The 23,169-nt window shown below is 44.3% G+C and overlaps 1 protein-coding gene across 3 annotated transcripts in view; it reads right to left on the bottom strand.

Annotated features, from left to right (window-relative positions):
* The window catches only part of COCH (cochlin), a 179,234-nt gene extending 159,901 nt beyond the window's left edge, over positions 1-19,333 (bottom strand). For 2 of the 3 annotated variants that reach the window (XM_033953041.1, XM_033953043.1), the window contains exons 1-4: positions 13,795-13,899; positions 13,336-13,389; positions 13,082-13,126; positions 2,660-2,813 (exon numbers count right to left, since the gene is read on the bottom strand). In XM_033953041.1, coding sequence (XP_033808932.1) covers positions 2,660-2,813; positions 13,082-13,126; positions 13,336-13,369 — 233 coding nt within the window. In that variant the 5' untranslated portion in view covers positions 13,370-13,389; positions 13,795-13,899. Of the gene's footprint in view, positions 1-2,659; positions 2,814-13,081; positions 13,127-13,335; positions 13,390-13,794; positions 13,900-19,254 lie in introns of those variants that run through there. The other variant, XM_033953042.1, reaches the window with a different exon arrangement.
* Positions 19,334-23,169: the final 3,836 nt, after the last annotated feature.

Here is a 23,169-nt window from a genome sequence, read left to right as displayed (position 1 = left end):
TGTACAAAGGAGAGAAAGGGCACAGGATATACAGTTTATTGAAGGGACATAGAAAGAGGGAAGATGCCTTATGGAACAGAGAGAGGGCGGACACTGGATGGAAAGGGCAGAGAGGGTGGACAGTAGATGGAAGGGGTAGAGAGAAAGAGAGAGAGAGGGCAGAGGCTGGGTGGAAGGGCAAAGAGAGAGGACAGATGTTGCATGGAAGGGAGCGAGGATAAATGCTGAATAGAAAGAAGAGAGCGGAGAAAAGATGATTAAAGCCGGAACAACAAAAGGTAGAAAAAAATATTTTTTGTTGCTTTACATAGAATCAAATAGTATTGTAACTGTATTTATTAAAGTTTATAAATAGGAAATAGAAATAAGGCAATTTTTTGGGGACTAAACCCCTTTCCTCAGGTCAGGAAAGGATACCATAACAGCAGTATACTGTACTGTCTTGAAGAAAGATTTGGCCTCTGAAAGCTAATTGAAAAATGGATTAGTCCAATAAAATGGTATTTTCTTATTTCTCATTATTTGTTTTATTTCTATTTGTTAATTTGTAAAGTGGTGATTGTTATGTAGCAGTTTTTTTCAAATGTACATCTACTGTCTTTATATTTTGCAAAGTATTAGGGGACGTGTCAATGTTTCTGTGGTGTTGCATTGTATGCAGAGTCTGGTTTCTTGGTTTAGTTTAACTTTTGTCTACAAATTTATATTTTTAGTTTGTGATTATTCCATATTGGGCGAGGGTGTATCTGTGTTCTGTGTGTATGAAAAGGACATGGCTTTCTGTTAGCATCGATTGTACAGGATTAATTAACTGTACAGGATCTGGCTTGTTGTTTTACAATGCATGTGTTCTAGTGCTCATTGCTGTGTTTAAGATGCTGCCTTTTCCTAGGTGCACCCTTGTTGTGTGACTCATGGATTATTACTAAAAATATCTTTTTTATATAGAGGAGGGGGTTGTTAAAAAGTGATCAGCACTGGCTGTCATATATACTAGGTACGCCACTGGATTTAATGACCCTATTCTAACTTTACTGTTGACTTAGGTGTTGTCGCCCCCCCCACACACACAATTAAATTAAAGTTGTATTAACATTAAGCAGCTTTCAAATAACATTATAAGCAAATAAAAATAAAATATTTCAATACATTGCTAATTATTACCTGCATCTTTACCTAAACTGTTTTGCCCTAACTCTCACTTTGATCTTTATCTGCTACTTTTTTATTTTGCTGTAGTGCAATCACACAGGTCTCCTTCAAGGCTCAGTAACACCTCTCCATAAATTATGTGGGGATCGCATCTATTTCATATCCCCAGTGAGACCTCAGGAAGGAACCTAGTGATCAAAACATTATTAGAGGTACTGTAGAGCCATTTCTTGTATGACTGGATAAGATATATTTATCTTTTTTTTTTTTTAGTTGTTTAAATTCATGCAGAAATAAATGGCTAGATTGAACCTAATGACTTCATTAACGCATTTCCCTTTTTTAAACCTCTATACCATTTGAAAGGGGGCGCATATCTGATTATTCACTTCTAGAATTGGATAATTCTTAAATTTAGTAAAAATATTCTGGCACAAGTATCAAACCTTAAAAAAGGAAGTCATATTGAGCACTGGAAAATAATAATAATTAACTAATAAAAATAGTACACATTTAGGGCTCCTTTTACAAAGGTGCGTTAGGGCCTTAACGCGTGGAATAGCACGCGCTAGCCGCTACCGCCTCCTCTTGAGCAGGTGGTAGTTTTTCGGGTAGTACGCACTAATCCAGTGCGTGTGCTAAAAGCGCTAGTGCACCTTTGTAAAAGGAGCCCTTAATTTTCCCTACCACCAAATTTCTCTATCCCACCCCACCCGGCTACTTTTTCATGCCACCCAGCTGGAAAAATTCTTTGGGGAGAACACTGTAGCCTGAAAGAACTAATAACATAACAAAACAATATGCTTGTATGCCGCAGCTACCTCTCAGTTCTGTGTGGTTTACATAATAAAGATACTTGACATTCAAATTGAATTTAAAAATTTGCCAAACAAGTATGTTTTTCAACAAGTTTCTAAATGTCAGATAGGTTTTAGAACTTAATATAAAATTACCAAGATATTTATCCCATATACCTCCTGATAAGATAGAATTCTGTCAAAGAATCATTTGTAAACACATCCCTTAATAGATAGAAAGTCAAATATCTGTGACCCCATGTAGGGCATTTTCTTTTAACAAATTCAAAGTGGTCAAGAAAATAACTAGGTAAAAGTCCATGAAAAGACTTAAAAAATATACAACCAAACTTAAACAATATTCTCACCTCAATTGGCAGCCAGTGCAATTTTTTGTAATATTTTGTCACATGGTTGAATTTTTTCAGACTGAATATCAAATGAACAGCGGTATTTTGAATAACTTGCAACCTCTTGATGTTTTTCTTTATTTACAGATTGACAAATAAAGGATGTTACAGTAATCTAAAGTCTATACAGTATATCTAAAGTGACTATACCAAAAACCTATTCTAACCCACCCAAAGGGTTTGCACCAATGTGGACAGTTTGTTTCCTCTAAAGTTCCCTGCATAATTGTCACAAAAAATACATTTCCATTGTACAGGTATCTTCACTTCCTTCTCTTGAGTCACAGAACTTTGGCTTACCTATGAACAGCAGCTCCACAGATACTGGAGGGAGTTGCATACACCAAGTTCCCATAGATGGAGAACTGCTCCACAGTGCAGTTTGCTGGACAGAGAATATCTATTATCTCCTTCCTCATGTCAATACCTCTGGTAAAACATGTGATGGGAGTAACTACTTGACAGAGAGAGAAACAAAGAGAGAGGAAAAAGCACCCATTAAGATCATCCAACAAAATCTCATGAACCTCTCAAATGAACAATCCAATTCAATTCTTTTAGTTTAATGGAAAAAATGCATTGAGAATTTTCATTTTAAAAAAGATCGGTATCATGTTGGTATCACCTGTGTATGCAAGAAAAATTCTTCCCAACCTCTGTTTGTACAGTATAGCAACATTTAATCTGCTAAACCTTTTTCCCTTGATGGTATGCCTAAGTCCCAGATGGTATGCCTAGATAATTTAGGCATCCTTGCCAATTCCAATGGCTAATGGGACATTTCCTTTGAGACAATTCCTCAGTGCAGGGTTAGGGGCTGTCAGAGGCAGAGTTAGGGCACAACGGCTCATTGAGCATGAACAGTATTGGATTTTTCAATTGGGGGCCACTTCTGAATGGGACTTGAATGATTTTATTGAATGGAATTCTATCATATAGATCTGTTTGATATGGGACTGTGATCATGTGAGTGACCGGAGGGACTGGGCTGCTCATAAAATACAAACAGCAGGTCAAAAGGAAAACTTTATTTCTGCACAAAAAAGAGAAATAAATAGGCTTTTTTCTTGACAGGTTCTGCAATCTCAACAAAGTCTCTAAAATGCAGTACTTATTCTCTGTCCTCGACAGGTTTCACACTTTACTATATACTGTTTCCCTCATGAATCAGGGCCCCTGTAACTTGTCCCTGTAACTTGTCACAGATTGAAACAGTCACTTCTCAGAATTTTTAAACTTAGGTTCCACGGAACATCTAACTTACTGGAATCTCTTCTTCACACAAATTCAGCCAAGCAATATCTACTGAAGGCCACTCCACTTCCCCAAGTATGGCAGCCAACAAGCCATACTGAGACTTGGAGAATCCTTGCCCTCAAGACCTCCCCTTCCAGAGACCTCTTGCCTTGGGGTCTCACCCTGGGAAGCCTCTTGCTTCAGAACCTCATTGGTTCTACACTCACCCAGGGCATTTAAGATTTCTTCCCTCTGACTCAGGACCTGCTGTTAGGCCACAAAAGTATACCTTCAATGAGGAAGTGCTCATTACTCTACCATCTACTTCCTCACAGGGACTCTGTGTTTCTTTCCAATTTTTATTTTATTGGACAAGTGCAGCACATTTATGGATCCCTGAAGAAGGAATCAAAATGGAGCACTTCAATGGATCAGACCTTTTACACTGGACTTCATCTTTCGTATTTTTGAGTTATTTGGAGGACAAAAACAACTATTAAGATAAATTTGTTTACTGCTATTATGGTGTAGTTGTTTTCATTATCGTGTGTGATTGTGGGGCTTATGGACAAGCTTACGTATAGTTATAAATAGAAAATGTGATGTGTTATAACTATTGAAAAGTTGACCTTCAGTCCATAGATGGCAGATAAAGGCCAAATGGCCCATACAGTATGCCCATCCACAGCATCCACTATTTTTTCCTCTCCAGATGAGATCCCATGTGCCTGTCCCACAACTTTCTTGAATTTAGTCTTTGTCTCCACCACCTCTACTGAGATACTATTCCACACATCTGCTACCCTTTCTGTAAAAAAGTATTTCCTATCACTTCTTATCTTCATCCCATGACCTCTCACCCTGGTTTCCTTTCAATTGAGACTGGCATCATGCCTATTTTATGCAACATAGGTATTTAGACATCTCTATAAGAATATAAGAATTGCCATACTGGGACAGACTAGAGGTCTATCAAGCCCAGTATCCTGTTTCCAACAGTGGCCAATGCAGGTCCCAAGTACCTAGCTAGATCCCAAGTAGTAAAACAGTTTTTATGCTGCTTATCCTAGGAATAAGCAGTAGATTTCCCCAAGTCATCTCAATAATGGTCTATGGACTTTTCTTTTAGGAAATTATCCAAGCCTTTTATAAACCTCACCAAGCTGATTTCACCACATTCTCCGGCAACGAATTCCAGAGTTTAACATAAATTAAACGTTGTGTGTAGAAATATTTTCTCCGGTTTATTTTAAATTTACTTAGTAACTTAATCACATACTCCCTAGTCCTAGTATTTTTGGAAAGTGTGAACACAACCCTTTCCATTCCACTCAGTATTTTATAGACCTCTATCATATCACCCCTGAGCCATTTTTCTCCAAGCTGAAAAGCCCTAGCTGCCAGGGCAGGATTAATTCTTTGAGGGCCCCTAGGCACACAAGTACACTGGGCCCCCTAGCTCTGCCCTGCCCACACCTATGCCACGCACACATCCAACCCCCATTTATTTACCTATTTTATTATTTACTTCTTTATTTCCACTCGTATTTCTTTTTTTCTTTTATTATAAAATTCAAAACAAAGATTACTATACCAGTGCCAGTGTACAGTTTTAGTTCTATACAAGCCCCAAACATCTCTGAACAAATCACCCCTTCCTTCCCTTCCCACCTAATTGCCCAGGACTTTAACTCTGAACCCTTTCCATCCTATATAATAAAACCCTAAGCGCGCATGCGCACTTAGGGTTTCGTGTTCCCTGCCGCTGTGGTGTGTGATCCGTGGCCGTGTTCCATTTTAGAACCCGGCGGCAGGGAACATTCTGGCCACTCCCCTCCTCCCGTCCTCACTCACCATTTGGAAGCGCAGGCAAGCTCTCTCCCTGCCCGCATCCTCGGCAGGGAACACACCTCCCGCCCTCATTCGCCGCTGCCGCTGATCCTCCTCTTCAGAGCAGCCTGTCCCGCCCTCACTCGCCACTGCCACCGCTGATCCTCCTCTTCAGAGCAGCCAGCGATCGTAGAGGCCAGCTTTAAAGAACCTCGCAGGCCGCTCTCCAACCTCAGTAGCACGTTCCCTCTGACGCACAGGATCACGTCAGAGGGAACATGCTACCAAGTTGGAGAGCGGCCTGCGAGGTTCGCTAAAGCTGGCCTCTACGATCGCAGGCTGCTTTGAAGAGGAGCAGGCCAGAAGACACCAGGATGGAGGGAGGGTAAGAAGGGGATCAATACCGGGGGCCAGGGGGAGAGGGAAAGGGAAAGGGGGCTGCTTTGGGGGGAGGGGTGTGCTGGGGGAGACAGAAGGGGCCATGGAGAGATATGGTGAGGGAAAGGGGGCTGCTTTGGGGCAGAGGTGTGCTGGGGACAGACAGCTTTGCTCTGGGGGGAAGACAGAAGGGGCCAAGGAGAGACAGGGAGAGAGAAAGGGGGCTGCTTTGGGGGGAGGGGTGTGCTTGGGGCAAACAGCTTTGCTCTGGGGGGGAAGACAGAAGGGGCCATGGAGAGATAGGGAGAGGGAAAGGGGCTGCTTTGGGGGTGGAGGTGTGCTGGGGACAGACAGCTTTGCTCTGGGAGGAGATAGAAGGGGCCATGGAGAGATAGGGAGAGGGAAAGGGGGCTGCTTTGGGGGGAGAGGTGTGCTTGGGGCAAACAGCTTTGCTCTGGGGGGAAGACAGAAGGGGCCATGGAGAGATAGGGAGAGGGATAGGGGCTGCTTTGGGGGGAGGTGTGCTGGGGACAGACAGCTTTGCTCTGGGAGGAGATAGAAGGGGCCATGGAGAGATAGGGAGAGGGAAAGGGGGCTGCTTTGGGGGGAGAGGTGTGCTTGGGGCAAACAGCTTTGCTCTGGGGGGAAGACAGAAGGGGCCATGGAGAGATAGGGAGAGGGATAAGGGCTGCTTTTGGGGGGAGGTGTGCTGGGGACAGACAGCTTTGCTCTGGGGGGAAGACAGAAGGGGCCATGGAGAGACAGGGAGAGGGAAAGGGGGCTGCTTTGGGGGGGAGGGGTGTGCTTGGGGCAAACAGCTTTGCTCTGGGGGGAAGACAGAAGGAGCCATGGAGAGACAGGGAGAGGGAAAGGGGGCTGCTTTGGGGGGAGGGGTGTGCTGGGGGGAGACAGAAGGGGCCATGGAGAGATAGGGAGAGGGAAAGGGGGCTGCTTTGGGGGGGAGATGTGCTGGGGACAGACAGCTTTGCTCAGGGGGGAAGACAGAAGAGGGCCATGGAGAGACAGTTAGGGAAAGGGAAAGGGGGCTGCTTTGGGGGGGAGGTGTGTGCTGGGGACAGACAGCTTTGCTCGGGGGGGGGATGGGAAGACAGAAGGACACAGACATCGGCCAAGGACAGAGAGATAAAGAAATACAGGCAGACAGACACATCTATTCTAGCACCCGTTAATTAAACGGGCTTAAAGACTAGTATGTATAAAAAAGTGTTCAAATGCATTGTTAAGCAGTAATACTATCCAAAACATAAGTCTATATTAATAACCAAGTTTGCAACTCGTTTCAACTGCCTCACTTTGCCATCCAATTTTAACCCATATGTATAAAGAACCAAATCTGTAACTCCTCTGGTACGTTACACTCCATGTATGCTAATTTGTAACAAAACAACAAGGTAAGCGATCCACCAAAGAATTCAACGTGGAACAAAAGAAGATCAGCAGACAATAAGGAGATTCAAATAACTTTACAAATTAACAATTAAAAAAAAAAAATTGAAAATAAGATATCATTTTATTGGACTAAGACATTTTTTAATTAGGTTTCAGAAGTCAAGCCCTCTTTCCTTAGGTCAGTAAAGTAAACTGCTGCTACTGTATTCTATCCTGACCTGAGCACGGAGAATTTGGCCTCTAAAAGTTAGTCAAAGATGTATTAAAATTAGTCCAATAAAACGATCACTGTATTTCCATTTTCTATTTATAAACATTTATCAACACAGCTACAATACTACTTTATCCTATAACAAAAAAATTAAAAAATATAATTTTTTTTTCTACCTTTATCGTCTTGATTTTCATATAGGCTCTCTATCAGCTGAATTTGGGTATTCCCATTTGCACTAGAGTTCTCCATAGTTTATTGTAATCCACACAGTCAATAGCTTTGCTGTAGTCGATGAAGCAAAGGTATAGAGGGTTTTGGTGTTCTTTGCTCTTCATCAATATTTATCTAATAATGGACTAGGACTAGAGCACGAGTTGATGGGACCTAACAGTTTCTGCTTTCCTCATCTTGTCATTTTCTTCCTTCCATCCACTGTCTGCCCTTCCAGAAACTGTCTGCCAACCCCCTTCCATCTTTCCATTTCTCCTCCTGCCCTCCCCCTTGGTCTGGCATCCATCTTCTTCCCTCTGTTCCCCTCATGGTCTGGCATCTCTCTCCTTCCATTTCCCTCTCTCTTCTCATCTCCTCCACTCAGATCTGATATTTCTGTCTCCTTCCCCCTTTCCCCCCATGCTCTGGAATCTCTCTCTTCTCTATTTTCTTCTTCTGTCTAAATTAAATTCTCTCTTACTATTCAGTCCTCAGTTTCCCTCTTTTCACTGTGCCTACCCACAGATTGCCACCCCTTTCCTTCACCCCTCCACTATCTCACTAACTCAATTCTTCCCCCATCCAGCTTATGCCTTTTTCTTTCTCCTCTCCTTCCATCCAGTATGTGTTCTCTTTCTCATTTCCATTCAGCATCTGCTCTCCCCTCTCAACTGACATCTGTCAGCCCTCTTCTCTCTCTCCCTTCTCCCCACTTCCATCATCTGCCCAACTGCCCCTTTCTCTCTCTCTCTCTCTCTCTCTCTCTCCCACTCTGAGCCTCCACCCCAGGCCAATCTCCCTCCCTTCCCCTCACCTTCATGCGGGTCACCACTTACATTATTCCTTATTCTTTGGAGGGTTTGCGGCCTGTATCACCTTCTCTTGTTCCTTCCAACCTCTGCTCCTCCACTTCTCCCCCTCAGCATCTTGGGGTGCTTGCAGCCCACACTCCTCTCCAGCTTCTTCTTCCCCACTGCGCCCAACACCTGCAGCAAACACCCCCCACCCCGGAACTCCCTCTTCACGCATACCGGCAGTGGCGTACCTAGAATATGTGACACCCGGGGCCCATCATTTTTGACACCCCCCCATCTGTACGAAAACCATGATTTTAGTAACAAGACTTTAGTAACAAGACTTCTTGTCGGCGATTAGCAGCAGCAGCAGGGAGGTAAGATTGCAGCGGCGCGGACCGGAGGAAAGGAAGGGCAGGAGGACCTGGACCTGGCCGGCTGTGCACCCCCCAAGCCGTGCACCCGGGGCGGACCGCCCTCCCTGCCCCCCCTTGGTACGCCACTGCATCCCGGAGCCGCCCCTCCCACGGCACTCACCTGCTGCAGAGGCTCCCGCTTCCATCTCATTGACAAAGAACGCTCGTATAGCTAACGAGTAGCAAAATCAGCCACAGCACCTGCAAGCTGTGTTCAGCCCTACACTTCCCTCTGATGTGAACTGCCCAGGCGAAAACAGGAAGCTGCGTCAGAGAGGAACTTTGGGCTGAGCACCGCTTGCAGGTGCTGAGGCTGATCTTGCTGTCAATGCCGTGGTGGGGCCCAATCTTGTTGTAATTGGGGGAGAGGAGACTCGATCTTGCTGTCATCTGGGGGAGGGGGGCCTGATCTTGCTGTCATCGGAGCAGGGGTGGGGAGGCCCGATCTTGCTGTCATTGGGGAGGGAAGCCCGATCTTGCTGTCATTGGAGGGAGGGGAGGCCCGATCTTGCTGTCATTGGAGGGAGGGGAGGCCCGATCTTGCTGTCATTGGAGGGAGGGGAGGCCCGATCTTGCTGTCATTGGAGGGAGGGGAGGCCCGATCTTGCTGTCATTGGAGGGAGGGGAGGCCCGATCTTGCTGTCATCAGGGGGAGGGGGCCCCCGATCTTGCTGTCATCGAAGCAGGGGAGGGGAGGTCCGATCATGCTGTCATCGGAGGGGGGCCCGGTCTTGCTGTCATAGCTGTTAAAAATTAAAAAATTGGAAAGGTGACGGTGAGTGGGCCCCCCTCACAATTTCGGGCCTAGGCATGTCTGAGTTTTTTCAGTACCTTGGGATGTGTACCACCTAGTCCAGTCGATATATCATTTTTTAACTTGTCAATTTGACTTAGTACATCTTCCAGATTCATAAGAACAACATAAGAACCACCTAGTCCAGTTGATATATCACTTTTTAACTTGTCAATTTGACTTAGTACATCTTCCAGATTCCTAAGAACAACATAAGAACATAAGAATTGCCGCTGCTGGGTTAGACTAGTGGTCCATCGTGCCCAGCAGTCCGCTCATGCGTTGGCCCCCAGGTCAAAGACCAGTGCCCCGAGACCAGCCCTACATGCATACGTTCCAGTTCACTAAGAACCCATCTAACTTTGTCTTGAATCCCTGGAGGGTGTTCTCCCCTATGACAGACTCTGGAAGAGTGTTCCAGTTTTCTATCACTCTCTGGGTGAAGAAGAACTTCCTTATGTTCGTACGGAATCTATCCTCTTTCAATTTTAGAGAGTGCCCTCTCGTTCTCCCTACCTTGGAGAGGGTGAACAACTTGTCCTTATCTACTAAGTACAACACGTACAACTCCTGAAAGTAATGTTGAAATACTGCCGCCAAATCTTCATCCTTATGGACCAGCCCCCCAGCAGCCGTACAAAGTTGCAGAATAGGGGAAAATCCCTTAGCACGCCAAATTAGGTTAGCCAACAACTTCCTGCTCTTATTAGCAAGCAAATACAGTTGATATTTATAATAAGCCAAAAGATTTCATAGCCCGGTCATGGAGAAGTTCCCTCAATGCCAGTTGCGAGGCCATCAGGAGCGCCCTATTTACTCCAGTGGAATTATCCCCATAGCGGCGACGGTCCCATGCGCACAACCAAGCATACCCATTCACAACCATACATACACTTTCCCCAACCCAAACCTCCCCACTACCCCCACCCCAGTCCACCCAATACCCTCCCACCCCCTCCTCCTTCGAAACCCCCACGCCCCAAGGTCCCATGCAGTGAACTGGGAAAATCCAGAAATGAGTCCCGCTGAAAGGCCCTCCCGAGCCCACCCTCCAACCTCCATGGAAAACAAGCACTTTCCCGCCAGGCAAAAACTCCAGCCTAACATAAAAAGGGCAGAGAGAAAAAAAAAAAAAGGAAGGAAAGGAAGCAACTACACCAAACCAGAACCCAGCTAACCCCAGTGGAGCAGGAAAATTTAGAGAAATGCCAGTAAGCACAAAACAGGAGGCAAGAATAAATAAACACACAATGGCAAGAAACCAAAATCCACACACATGAAGAACAGAGCAAGGAAGTCCAACATCTTGCCGGACTATGTCGGCAGAAACATAGCCAGAAGTCAGATGGGGTCCTTGGATAGGGAACTGGCAGAAGAAAAGCAACCAACTACAAGGCATCCAACAGGACCTCTCCACCAGCCGCCAGCAGCAAGGCCCCTAGGCTCCCCGAGAGCCATAGCCACAGCGGAATAGCATGATCTCCAGTCAGGAAAAGCCCAAGAACCTGGAACAAGGAAAATCAGCAAGATCATGGTCCCGGAGCAGCACCTGCCAGGCGTTGCACGAAGGCCAAGGCAGCGGACGCCGAGTCAAAAAAATGAGACCGACTCTCATGTTGAACTTTGAGATGTGCAGGGTAGAGAAGCGCAAACTGGATGTGCAGCGCATGGAGTTGACGGCAAACCTCTGCAAACTCCTTCCTCCAGGCAGCCAATTAAACCGAGAAGTCCTGGAAACATAGAACTTTCTGATTGTTATATGACAAGGGGCCCTTCGCCTGAATAGCCCTCAGGATCTTCACTTTGTGGGCATAGTTCAGCACCTTAAAGATCACCACCCTAGGACGGGCAGCATCCGGGCGACGCATAACCAAGCGATGTGCCCGCTCAATCCTGAGGGGCCCCGCAGTTGAAGAGAGCTGAAGAGACTGGACCAACCAGGATTACAGGAACGAGTGCAGCTGGCCATCCGCCACAGATTCAGGGATACCAACGAGCTGCAAATTGCTGCGTCGGGAGCGATTATCCAGGTCCTCCATGCTCCAGCTGTTGAATTTTAGCAGTCACCGCCGTCTGGGCCTCCTGCGTGCGAACGGCAGAATCCTCCAACGCGGACACCCTCTGATGAAAAGTGCCAAACTCCATTCTCAAATGGCTAAGCCATCTAATTTGTCGGAGAGCTTTTGGAGCTGAGAGGTGAGGGTGTCCTGAGTTGCCACTCGCACCTCCGTAATCATATCAGCCACCCATTCCAAGCACGGTGAAGGCGGAGACACGAGGACCGACTCTGCCATCTTAGATTCAGCTGCGCGAGGCTTGTCCCGATCTTTGTGGGTCACTTTGGAGGCCATAACACCCCACACGGAGAGCGAAACAACCCTATCCCCCAACCAAACAGAACGAAAAGGCAGGTTAGTCAGAGCACCGCCGATAAAGCTGCCAACGGAGCAAAAAAACAAGAGCGGGCCCGGGAGCTCCTCTCACGCACGTCCGTTCACCAAGATGGCATCACGTGACTCCCCAAGAAGTATATTTAAAACAAATTGAAGAAAATATATTTTCATTGAATAGGTATATAAGCTCTTGACATTATTGTCAGAGGATATAATAAAAGCAGTTGCATAGTTGGATTTAAGAAAAGCTCAAACCAAGACCTGAAAAAAGGGTCCATAAACTTTATTAAGGTAGACCTGGGGAAAGCCATTGCTTATTCCTGGGAGTAAAGAACATGAAATCTTGCTACTTTTTTTGGATTCTGGCAGGAACTTACGACCTGATTTGGCTACTGTTGGAAATAGGATACTGGGCAAGATGGACCTTTGGTCTGACCCAGTATGGCAATTTTTATATTGACACACTTCATTTTTGTTCATAGTAATTTATGCTGTATTCCCTTTTGAGTTTTTTTCATTGTTGAAATTTTTATATTCATACACCTATTAATTCAGTTGAAAAAGATCCACCACATACAACTTTGATTGTGATAAACAAACCTAATTTGTCTTGGCAGACCAAGATATTTAAAAAGTTTTTTCCTGCCTAAATTAATGTGTTTATCCATTGTAATTGAAGAATCAATAATAATCTACTTATCTACTATATAATTCCACAATTAATAACACCAAATTATGATCACACTACTTACATAAGAAAAGAAATTATCAACTAATATAAATAAAAGATACCGTAAATGATATAAAATTACTGAGGCTTAGATAGCATTATGGATGTCTTCAATTACACATCACAGCATTAAATATAAATAATATACAGTCATTAGAAGCAAATGCTTTTGGATAAAAAAATAAAATTGGAAAGATGAGTAGTTCTAAATTTAATAAAAACCCATAACAAGTGGATTTCACAAATATTTATAAATGCATAAGAATTTCACTCCATGCTTATACGACCAGAATACATTATGAGGTTAGTACAACTCACTAAAGCCATTAGATCCTGCCACTGGATCGTTCGATACAAAGATGCCTAGGAAGCAATCAAAAATAAAATAAATTTAGCAGGATGTTCTTCTGTTCGTATGGTGTATGTTTTATGGTTGAAAGTATCTGCTATAATACATGTACAAATCTTTTGTAACCAAAGGTTCTTCTTCTTTTTTTTTTTTTTTTTTGTAAAAGTAAGGTTGTAACTTACAAACAGAAGCAAAACGTTACCCAGAGTTTGTTTGTACCTACCTAAAACGAAAAATGCTTGAGCCAGGAGAGACATACTGACAAAATATCGGCAACCTAGAAAAAGAAAAGTAATTTATATTACGTTCAGTTATTTCTTCACTTCCATATTATTCCTGTTTAGCACAGTTTAAACATTAATATTTTAAGTAAGATGCAAATTAATATTTCCTATATATGATTTACAGTAACTTTCTAAGAGGACTTCTTAAGAAATAAAAGTTTCAGGTAAGCTAAGCCTAACAGACCGCTCTGGATTTCGACAACTTTGCAGCTGTCATATTTTTCCAGGCGTTCACAATGCCCCTGCTGCAAAAAGATGCTGTTAATTATCTGTTTTCAGTAGTCTATTTCGAAAGAAATACTCAGAAAACATCGAAAACAACCGACTGAAAAGAAAATAAATCGCATTCTGTTGGTCTAAGAAAAAGGAAGGGGAGAAATCCCCCAACTAAACAGAACCTTCAGCTGGAAACGGCAAAAAATATCCGCGGCGATGCAGGAAAGCTAGAAATAATGAATGCAGCCCAGTTTATCTGTTGCAAGGTCCCTGGAGCTATTTATTCCATACGCCACAGCGGTTGGCAGTGAGCGAGCGCGCGCTTTAAAACTGCCCGAGTGCTTCAGCGCGTGGGTGGAGGGGGGTGGGGTGGGGTTGGGGTGAGCGCGAAGTAGTTTCCTGTGAAAAGGTGATGCCCGAATGCGGGAACTGTGTGCTAAAGAGCATGGATCGCCTGCAGCTTTGCTCTTTACAGGTATAGTGCCTCCATCACATGACAAGATTAAAAAAGAATTGTCTCCGTAAAGAACACAACCTAAATTTTCAAATACTGGCTTCTAAAAGGAATAACCTGCTTTTAAATCATATTTTGAAGGAGAGGAAAATCAATAAAAGAGATGGCCATAAAACACCTTTTAGAAGTATGGGTGACACATAAGCAGTTTCCAAGTTTATTATTTCTTTGATATACCGTCTACCAAAATTTATCTAGACGGTTTACAATCAATAAAAATATGTAAAAAACAGAAATAAAAGTAGCAACCGTGACAATTATGACAAATAAATGTGGAAGATGGTAGCGGGGGAGTTACAGATACCATACAAGAATAACATGACAGGGGTAGTAAAAAAATATATCTAGTTAAAATAAAATATAAAAAAATGGAGGGAGGTGGATAGAACATAAGGAGATAATTCGCTTCAAAAGATGCATTTGGTGTTGAAAACCTGAATTAGATATTATTCCAGGGAGAAGAGAAGGGCTCCAAGATTAGGTATTGTAAGTGTCCTTGAATAGAAAAGTTTTGAGTTTTGTCCTGAATAATGTAAGAGAAGACTCTTGGGGGCTCATCATAGAATTTTTAAAAAAGTTAAAAAAGTGGCCTAAATCGGTACTTGGACGATCAAAAAGACAAATCGTCCAAGTACCGATAATCAAAGTTGGTTTTAGACATATCTAACACCAGCTTAGGCCTTTATCGTGCCTCTGAAGGCCTAGAGCGAAAAGAGGCATTTTTGGAGGAGGGGAAAGGGCGGAAGGTGGGCCGACCTAGGCTTAACCCCTCTTCTACGAAACCACGCTAGCAGTTTCTAGTGCAGGGAGCCGCGATGAATGGCTCGCGCTGCTTCCGACGCTCATAGAGTTCCTATGAGCATCGGGAGCAGCGCGGATCATTCAGCATGGCTCTCTGCGCTAAAAACTGCTAGTGCAGAGGGGGTTAGTCATTTGGCAGTCATAACCAAAAAGGGTTGACAGGTTGCCAGATGGTCCTTATACATTTTGACTTAGACCAAGTCAAAACAAGTATAAGTTCCAGCCCAGGCAACCTGTCCACCCCCCACCACAATGATTGCGGCAGGAGAGATGCCTAATCTCTCTGCCGGCCCCTGAACTACCGTGAACCGACAGGAGAGATGTCTAATCACCCCCAAACTGCCGCAAACAGACAGGAGAGATGCCCAATCTCTCCTGCCGGCACCCCCCACCCCCCAAGGATTTGGTTGGCCCATGTGCCTAAAGCCCCACCCATATGAGGGGCCTTAGGCAACTGGCCCAATTCTGGTTGCCCCAGGTGCCAAAGGCTCCTCCTATGCAATGCTCCGGGAAGGAGCAGGCCTGCCATTCTGAGGATGGCGGTCCGGCCAGACAGACAGGGGACCCGTACGTCTGTCTAACTTTAATGTCCGGGTGTTCGGGGTAGGGGGTGTCGGGGTAGTGGGGGGGGGGGCGTTCGGGGTTTCACGGGGGGTGGGGGCAGGTGGGCTTGGGATCCTTCCTGCCAGTATTCAGAGGAGGTGCGCCTTTTGCAGAAGGGCCTGGGCTCCCTCCTGCCGGTATTCAGGTTTGTCAGGGGGGGGTGCCGGCAGGAGAGATTGGGCATCTCTCCTGCCGGTTCACAGCAGTTCTGAACGTAGAGGTAGATCATTCTAAAAAAAACAAACTCATTTTGGACGTTTTGTTTGAGAATGGACATTTTCCTGCTCCCTACTTTCAGTGTTTAGGGCAGGGGTGTCAAACTCAATCACAAAAGGGGCCAAAATCTGAAAAAAAGGCTTAGTTGCGGGCCAAATTTTTTTTAAAAGATATTTAGGAGTCCTTTTATTAAGGTACGCTAACCGATTTAGCGCGCACTAAATGCGCACCTAAATAAACAGAACCCTTAGTCTTAGTAGAAGTATAGGGTTACAACCTGTCCAACCCCATGCCAGCTTTGTGATGCAAACAAAATAAATAAAAAAAAGTCAAAGCTGTGCTGTTTCTGAAACACCAGTATCGGGATTGTTAACTGAGCTCAGATAAGTGCATTATTTAATATTGCAAAATTATTAGTTTACTTTGGGGTAAATGATGAAAAAATTTGTGCTTAACTAATGGTGGGAGCACATGAAATATGACAAGCTTATTTAATATGATACCTCTAACGCGGTCCCATACGTCAGAGGAGGGGCGGGACCATGCCAGAGGGAATGTGCAGCTGAGGCTACGGCAGCTTGCTAGGGTCGCTACTGCCAACCAGCAATCTTCTGCAGACCACGTGAACCTACAGATGATGTGGCATGAATCTACAAATGATGTAGCGCTTGTACCGGCAGGCCAACTTTAGGGGAAATTGGAAATTGTCTGGCGGGCCAAATTTCAGTACCCCGTGGGCCAGAGTTTGACATATCTGGTTTAGGGACATAGGCCAAAAGGGGACTTAGACATTATTTTTTATAATGCTCCTCTTGTTTTATATGCATGGGAAGACCTTCCAGAGCAAGGGTGAAGGTGCCATAACAGAGAAGATGGACTTTCTAGTGGTTTCCTAAAAAATTTCTCAAATGGAAGGGACAAGCAGCAAATCTTGATAATTTGAGTGTAGAGTACGGGTTGCGGCGTAGGAGATTAAATATTTGTCTATAAAGGCTGGGATATGGTAGTGTTTAATTTTATAGGTGAGAAGTAGAATCTTGAGAACATGAATATGGGTCAGTTATTCTGAAAAAGCAAGCCATCATTAACACATTTTAATATTGATCAAAATGATTTTTTTTGTGGGAGGGAGGAGGGTCTTGGTTAGAAAAAAATCTATTTCTTTTGAATAATAGCTACAAACCTCCAGGGACAGAAACCTATCACTTCTGAAGTCTTCAGTGTCATAGACTTTTGTAAACATTTTAAACCACAATATGCCTAATTGTGTTTTCTTATCAGAAGACTACCAGTAGAGGTCACAGTGGCCATTTTGAGTCTAGAACTGCTGAGGGGCAGGAGACAGTGGGCATCATTCCTGCCTGCTGGACACCTATATCATCATCAATCTTAAACCTAGGCCTGAAGGGGCTACAGGGGTAGGTTCTTGCTGAAGAGATTCCTCTGTGGTGAGAGGGACAGCAGGTGGGAGGATGGGTATCAGAATTGGCAGGATGGAAGCATCTACTTCCCCTTATGTGGGTTCAGCTGGGACTTGCATAAAAGCCTCCAATCAGCACATGCCCTAATGGCCCCAGATATTCAATGTTGGTGCCCAGACATGGCTCACCATTGAATATTTGGGCCTAATTTGCTTGGTTGGTGGTCAGCATTTAAAAAAATTGCTGACAACCAGCAGCTGAATATTGACTGGTGTATTTTTAAAATTTGATTGGTTAAAGAGAAAATATTGGTGGGGCTTAAGATTTTTTTATACTGTATAAAGTAGATGTATTATCTGACATTAAGATGACAGTAGGATTTGAAAAGAGAAGTTACCTACAATAAGTGAGTTAAAACAGTGTTATAACATGAGGTTTGACTTGGAGAATTTGGAATTTGAAGCTTTTAATTTTTTGAACAATATTTTACATGAATAGTTTGTATTGAGTAAATATTGTTGAAGTACACAGGCTTTTTTATTGGGGTGGGGTGGGGTGGGGGGTAATTCTATAAGCACCCGACTAGCTGTAGGCATCAAGAAATATAAATAGTGACATTCTAGCCATTTATGTGTGTAAGTGGCCTTGTATAGTGAAAAAGTATTCATCATGGTATGTACTTTGCCAGTGGACATGCACATGGCTGGAGTCTGGGCACAGCATGGATGGGATGCACAGGTAGGCATACAAATAATACAATATTGTAATTTATGAATGTCCTACATGTGGGCATTTACATCAGCTATTGAGTAGGTTAACAATATGATCATGCTTTACATTCAAGTATTTTTGGTCAGTGATGTACCTAGGGTATGTGACATACAGGGCTGACATTTTTTAACACTTAGTATGCCACTACCTGAAGAAGGGTATTTGGTCTCCAAAAGCTAGTAAAAATTGTATTAAAATTAGTCCAATAAGTGTGGTGCTTTGAGAAATTGGGGACCTAGGGGCTTGGGATTTTTGGGGAGTGGGAGGGACGGGTGGGGTTAGAGAGGGGTCCGGGGAGATTGGGGGTTTGGGTATTGTAGGGTTACTGGTCCTGGCTTCCACATGGTTAGACTTCAGAGGGGGGAGCACGCTGGGACACCTCCCCTCTCTATCTTGGACAGATCTTTTATCACTTTGTTCACTGTATTGGTCCACTTCTATGTCCCTTAAGTTGATTTCTTGGAATGGGGGGTATTCATTCCCCTATTAAGAGACAGAAGATACTCCGACAGCTACGATGAAATCAAGCTGATGTAGCCTTTATACAGGAGACGCACTTGACTGGCAGAACATGCCAAGTTGCGTACCTGGTGGGTTAGTGAGGTCTTGGACTCTCCTGCTCAGGGGAAAAAAACAGGAGTCGCCATTGTGGCCACCACTATAGCCCAGGGCAGGGCTCTGCAGTAATTTTGATGGCTACAACAAACTGTGCATTAGCGTGTGACCCGACATGGAGCCACCCTGCAGGACTGGACTTTTCAACCGAACTCACAATTAATTCAAACAAAAATAAAGCCTCAATCATAGGGTTGTTTAGAAAAATAGTTATTTTTACTTGATTCGTTAAGGCAGGTAAGTACTTCCTCCAACTTTGTAACATCAGTTAGGGCTTCTTATAGCATTAAAGAGAACAAAAACAAAACTGCCAAAAAGGGCAAGAAACTAAAGTAGTCCATAATGAAGTCTCAACTTTCTTCCCCTGCTTATCAGGTCCCAATGGCTCTGGGGATCCAGCTCTTTGTAGAGCTAGTAGTGCCTGCTCCAAAACAGGTATTTTATTCCATCAAAATAAAGTTCAGCATTTAAGTTTCCTCAATTTCCAATCATTAAATGAAATAAAGGAAAGCCTCTGACAAACATATCTGTCTGCCAGGAATAGGAGAGTGAACCAGGTTTTGCCTTCAGATAGGCTTTCAAAAATTCCCTCCCAAGGTGGCAGCAAAACCTCTCCCCACACACTCCTAGCTTCCTTCCAAAACAACATTCAAGAAAAAACAAGAACAGAACACAAACAGTTCCAAAAGAACCACACTCACTGTTTGTGGATTAAAGCCAAGTCCACCTGCATTGGTTCAAGATAATTGGAATCACAGTCAGCACAAGTCTCTTGGCAGTCCATAGGCTCTTCCTTTGGGAGTAGTAAATCTTCTGCTTGCCCAGCTTCAGCCAGTTCCATCGGTATAGGGCTGTTACTCCTGTTTTCCCTAGGTGAAGCTTTATGGAGACAAGACCTAAACTCCCTCCCTAACCGGCTTGCTGGTTTGAATGCCACTGCTGGCTTATCTACTCTAGGGGCGTGCCCTGTTCTGAGTGTGTCAGCAGAACTCCAGGGACCTCTTGAGCTCCCCTGGTGTTGACTTGGACAAAACTCACTCCCTTCATCTTCAGATAAATCTGGCTCCTCCTGGTGGCCACTGGCATTATCCCCCACATTATCATCCTGGGAAATCCTAGCATTTTCCTTCCGGGATTTTACTTTTACTTTATTCCTAAGCTTAGCTGGGACCTTGGCAGGCCTTGTGTCTGCCTGGTCACACCATCTTGGTGGGTAAGCATCTACAATTTGAGCTACATGACACTGTCAGGGACTCTGTGGGTAGGTATATTAAAGCCTCTGTTAGCCTGAACTCTAAGCCATTTATTTTGTGCAACATTTACGCACCTAATAATCCTGGAGCGGGGTTCTTTCACCACCTGGCTGATCTTTTGCAGGTCTATGGGGATACTCCTTTGGTTCTGGGTGATGACTTTAATGAAGTGGCTGATCCCTCTTGGGATCGCTCGAAAGGAGTAGGGAGGGAATCCCAAAAACCTACCACTGGAATTGCCATCCTCTGTGACTTGTTAGATTTGGTGGACACCTGGAGAGCCTTACATCCCTTGGAGAAAGATTTTACCCATGTCTCAAGGGCGCATGCGTCCTTGTCTTGAATTGATTATATATTGCATTTGCGCTCTTTCATCTCCGAGCTTACAGATTCTAATATAGGCTCTATTGAAATTTCAGATCATACGTGGGTGGGAATGGAGTGGAGATTACATCGGATCCAGGAGGCGCCTCGTGGGTGGTGCTTCCCCAGTTATCTTTACAATGATAGTAAGTTTCATGCTCATCTCATGGCCCAATGGCACATTTTCCAGGAGACTAATATTGTTCATTTTGATACGCCATCATTGGCCTGGGAAACAGCTAAGGCAGTGCTTCGGGGAGAAATTATTTCCTATGTTAGTTTCCAGTGTAAGACGTGTCAGCTGGAGATGCTTCACTTGGAACACCTGGTCTCTTCTCTGTGTCGGTGGTATGGTCATAGGCATGCTCTTGCCGATCGGGCTCGGTTATTGGAAGCCCAAAGTTCGCTTAATGCCATATTGCAGGGGTATCCAACCTGCGGTCCCGTGAAGTATTTTGTGCGGCCCTGGTCGAGGGCGATGCGGTGTTTTCCTCTGCTGCCCCCGGGTGTTTACCGTCTTGCCAGCTCTCTCTGTCTTGCTGCATCGTTTGTACGGCCCCAGAAACATTTTTTTCATCCAATGCGGCCCAGGGAAGCCAAAAGGTTGTTCACTCCTGCCTATTGCATCAGCAGGCGTAGCGGTCCATGGAGCATTATAAGTTTCATCTTTTTCGCTTTGCTAATAAAAGCAGTAAACGCTTAGCTAAATTGGTGCAGCACCATCAGGGAAGTGCCTGTATTGCCACACTCACGGCTGGGGGGGTCTGGGGTCATACATACTGATAGAGACATCAACTTGGTACTTCATGACTTCTTTGCCAAATTGTGTACTTCCCCTTCTGATCCTCGGCTGGATGGTGAGCTGTACTTTGGTCAAGATCTGCTGAGTCTTTCGGCTCCAGTCAGAGAGAAGTTGGAGGCTTTGTTATTTATTATTGTTTTTTTTATCAATATCTTTATTAGCAATTGTAAAGGGCACACACAGCCAGTATGAAGAAAGCGCAGAAAAATACAACAGCCAGATAAAACCACAAGTGAAAACCATAACAGGTGATTCATAGCACAGAAACCCTATGGCTGGATGCACAACACAATTAACAATTTTAAGTAGCAAATGCAGTCCCAAATCAATAAAACATCCCAGAAAGCTTTTTTAATTATGAGAAATCTACGTAAAATAAGAAAATTCTTCGACCCAGCACAATTCAGGCTAATTGTCCAATCCCTAGTCTTAGGTCTACTGGACTATTGCAATTCCCTCTATATACCTTGTCCTGCCAACATGATAAAACAACTTCAGACTATACAAAACACTGCCCTCAGACTGATGTACTCCCTGAGAAAATATGATCATAATACAACTGCCTTCCTAGACTCTCACTGGCTACCTATGCAAGCACGAATTCAATTCAAATTCTACTGTCTATTATTCAAAGCATTAAACGGCTCCCCCCCTATCTAAACAACTGCCTAAACCAGATCCTCACCTCAAGACAAAGAAGAACTCCGAACTCTTTTGCCTTCCCTCCACTCAAGGGCACTCAGCGCAAAAATATGTTTGATAACCTTCTGGCGACGCAAGCAGCAAAACTTAACCACTCCATCTCCAACCTGTTGACGGCAACGGGCGACTTCAAAACTTTTCGAAAAGAAATCAAAACTCTACTTTTCAAAAAATTTATCCAGATATCTTAACCCAACCCTTCCCCCTCCTCCTAGATAAATTCTCCCCCAAAATATCCACTTAAATAATCTCTTCCTCCCCAAAACACCAACCAAGTATTCAGATCCCTGAAATGTAACGTAATCTTATTTGTACTCTAACTGTAATCTATTTGTTATATCACACAGTAACGTACAGTCAATTTAATATCCAATTTGCAAGTTCTTCCGGAATTAATCCAGCTACCTCTCCTCCCTTGTAACCAAAAAAAAAACAAAAACAAAAACAACCAATACTGTTGTAACTTCACTGGAAATGTCCAGTTAGCTCTTTTGTAATCCGCCTTGAACTGCAAGGGGTAGGCGGAACAGAAGTCCCTAATGTAATGTAATGTAATGTAAAACCCCCAAGCAAACACATACAAACCCCATACACCCGGCTCCAAGTCTCAACAGTCATACAACAAACACCCCACATTCATACCCTTAAACAATCTAACACCCAAGTACAACAACACAAGTTGCAACCACCCAGGTGTAACCCCCCCAGGGGGGCGTAAAAAGAAAGAACGGCATCCACTCCAATAAGAGTCAAAGCATGGGTTGCTCAGCCTCCATCTCCGAGCCGGAGCATAGAGTTAAGGCCCGCTTCCATAGAACTTGATAACACCGGTGGGCAAGGCTCCCAGACCGAGGAGAACGCTGGAGCTCATAACCCCCAACCTCAGTGAAACGAGCAATCCACTGCGGGAAAGAGGCCACTGAGTCAGCCACCCAATGGTGCAACAAGAGCTTTTTTGCTACCAAGACAGCCATGTAAAGAACCCTGTACTGGGTAGCGTAAGCCCTCCCTCAATCAAATCGCATTGATCCCCCAAGAGCAGGAAACCATAGCTCCAGGGCACAATGCGCCAAACAAGGCGCTCCAAAAATGGAAGAACTTGCAGCCATAAGGCAGAAGAAGGGTATTCCAAGAAATGGTGAATAAGGGTACCTAAAGAACGATTACATTTAGTGCAATCTGCTCCCTCCCATAGGCCCAAGCGAGCCCCCTGTGCCCTGGAGATATACGCGCAGTGCAGAATTTTAAATTGCATTTCCCGAAAATCCGTGGAGCCCCCCAAGGCTTGCACATTGGCAAAAAGATCAAGAAATGCCCTGCGGTCAAGTGTAATGTCAAGGTCTGATTGCCAACGCGAAGCCAGCTGATCAATGGATCCCAGATCTGAAGCATTCTTCAGAATCTGATACCAGGTGGATAATTTGTTGAAAGCAGGAGGCACCTGAAAGAACTGAACATCCAAGGGACCACAGAGCCAAGCATCTCCCCATTTGAGA

The sequence above is a fragment of the Geotrypetes seraphini genome, chromosome 7, assembly GCF_902459505.1.
Source record: "Geotrypetes seraphini chromosome 7, aGeoSer1.1, whole genome shotgun sequence".
NCBI lineage: Eukaryota > Metazoa > Chordata > Amphibia > Gymnophiona > Dermophiidae > Geotrypetes > Geotrypetes seraphini.
This window is presented reverse-complemented; position numbering and strand designations above follow the sequence as displayed.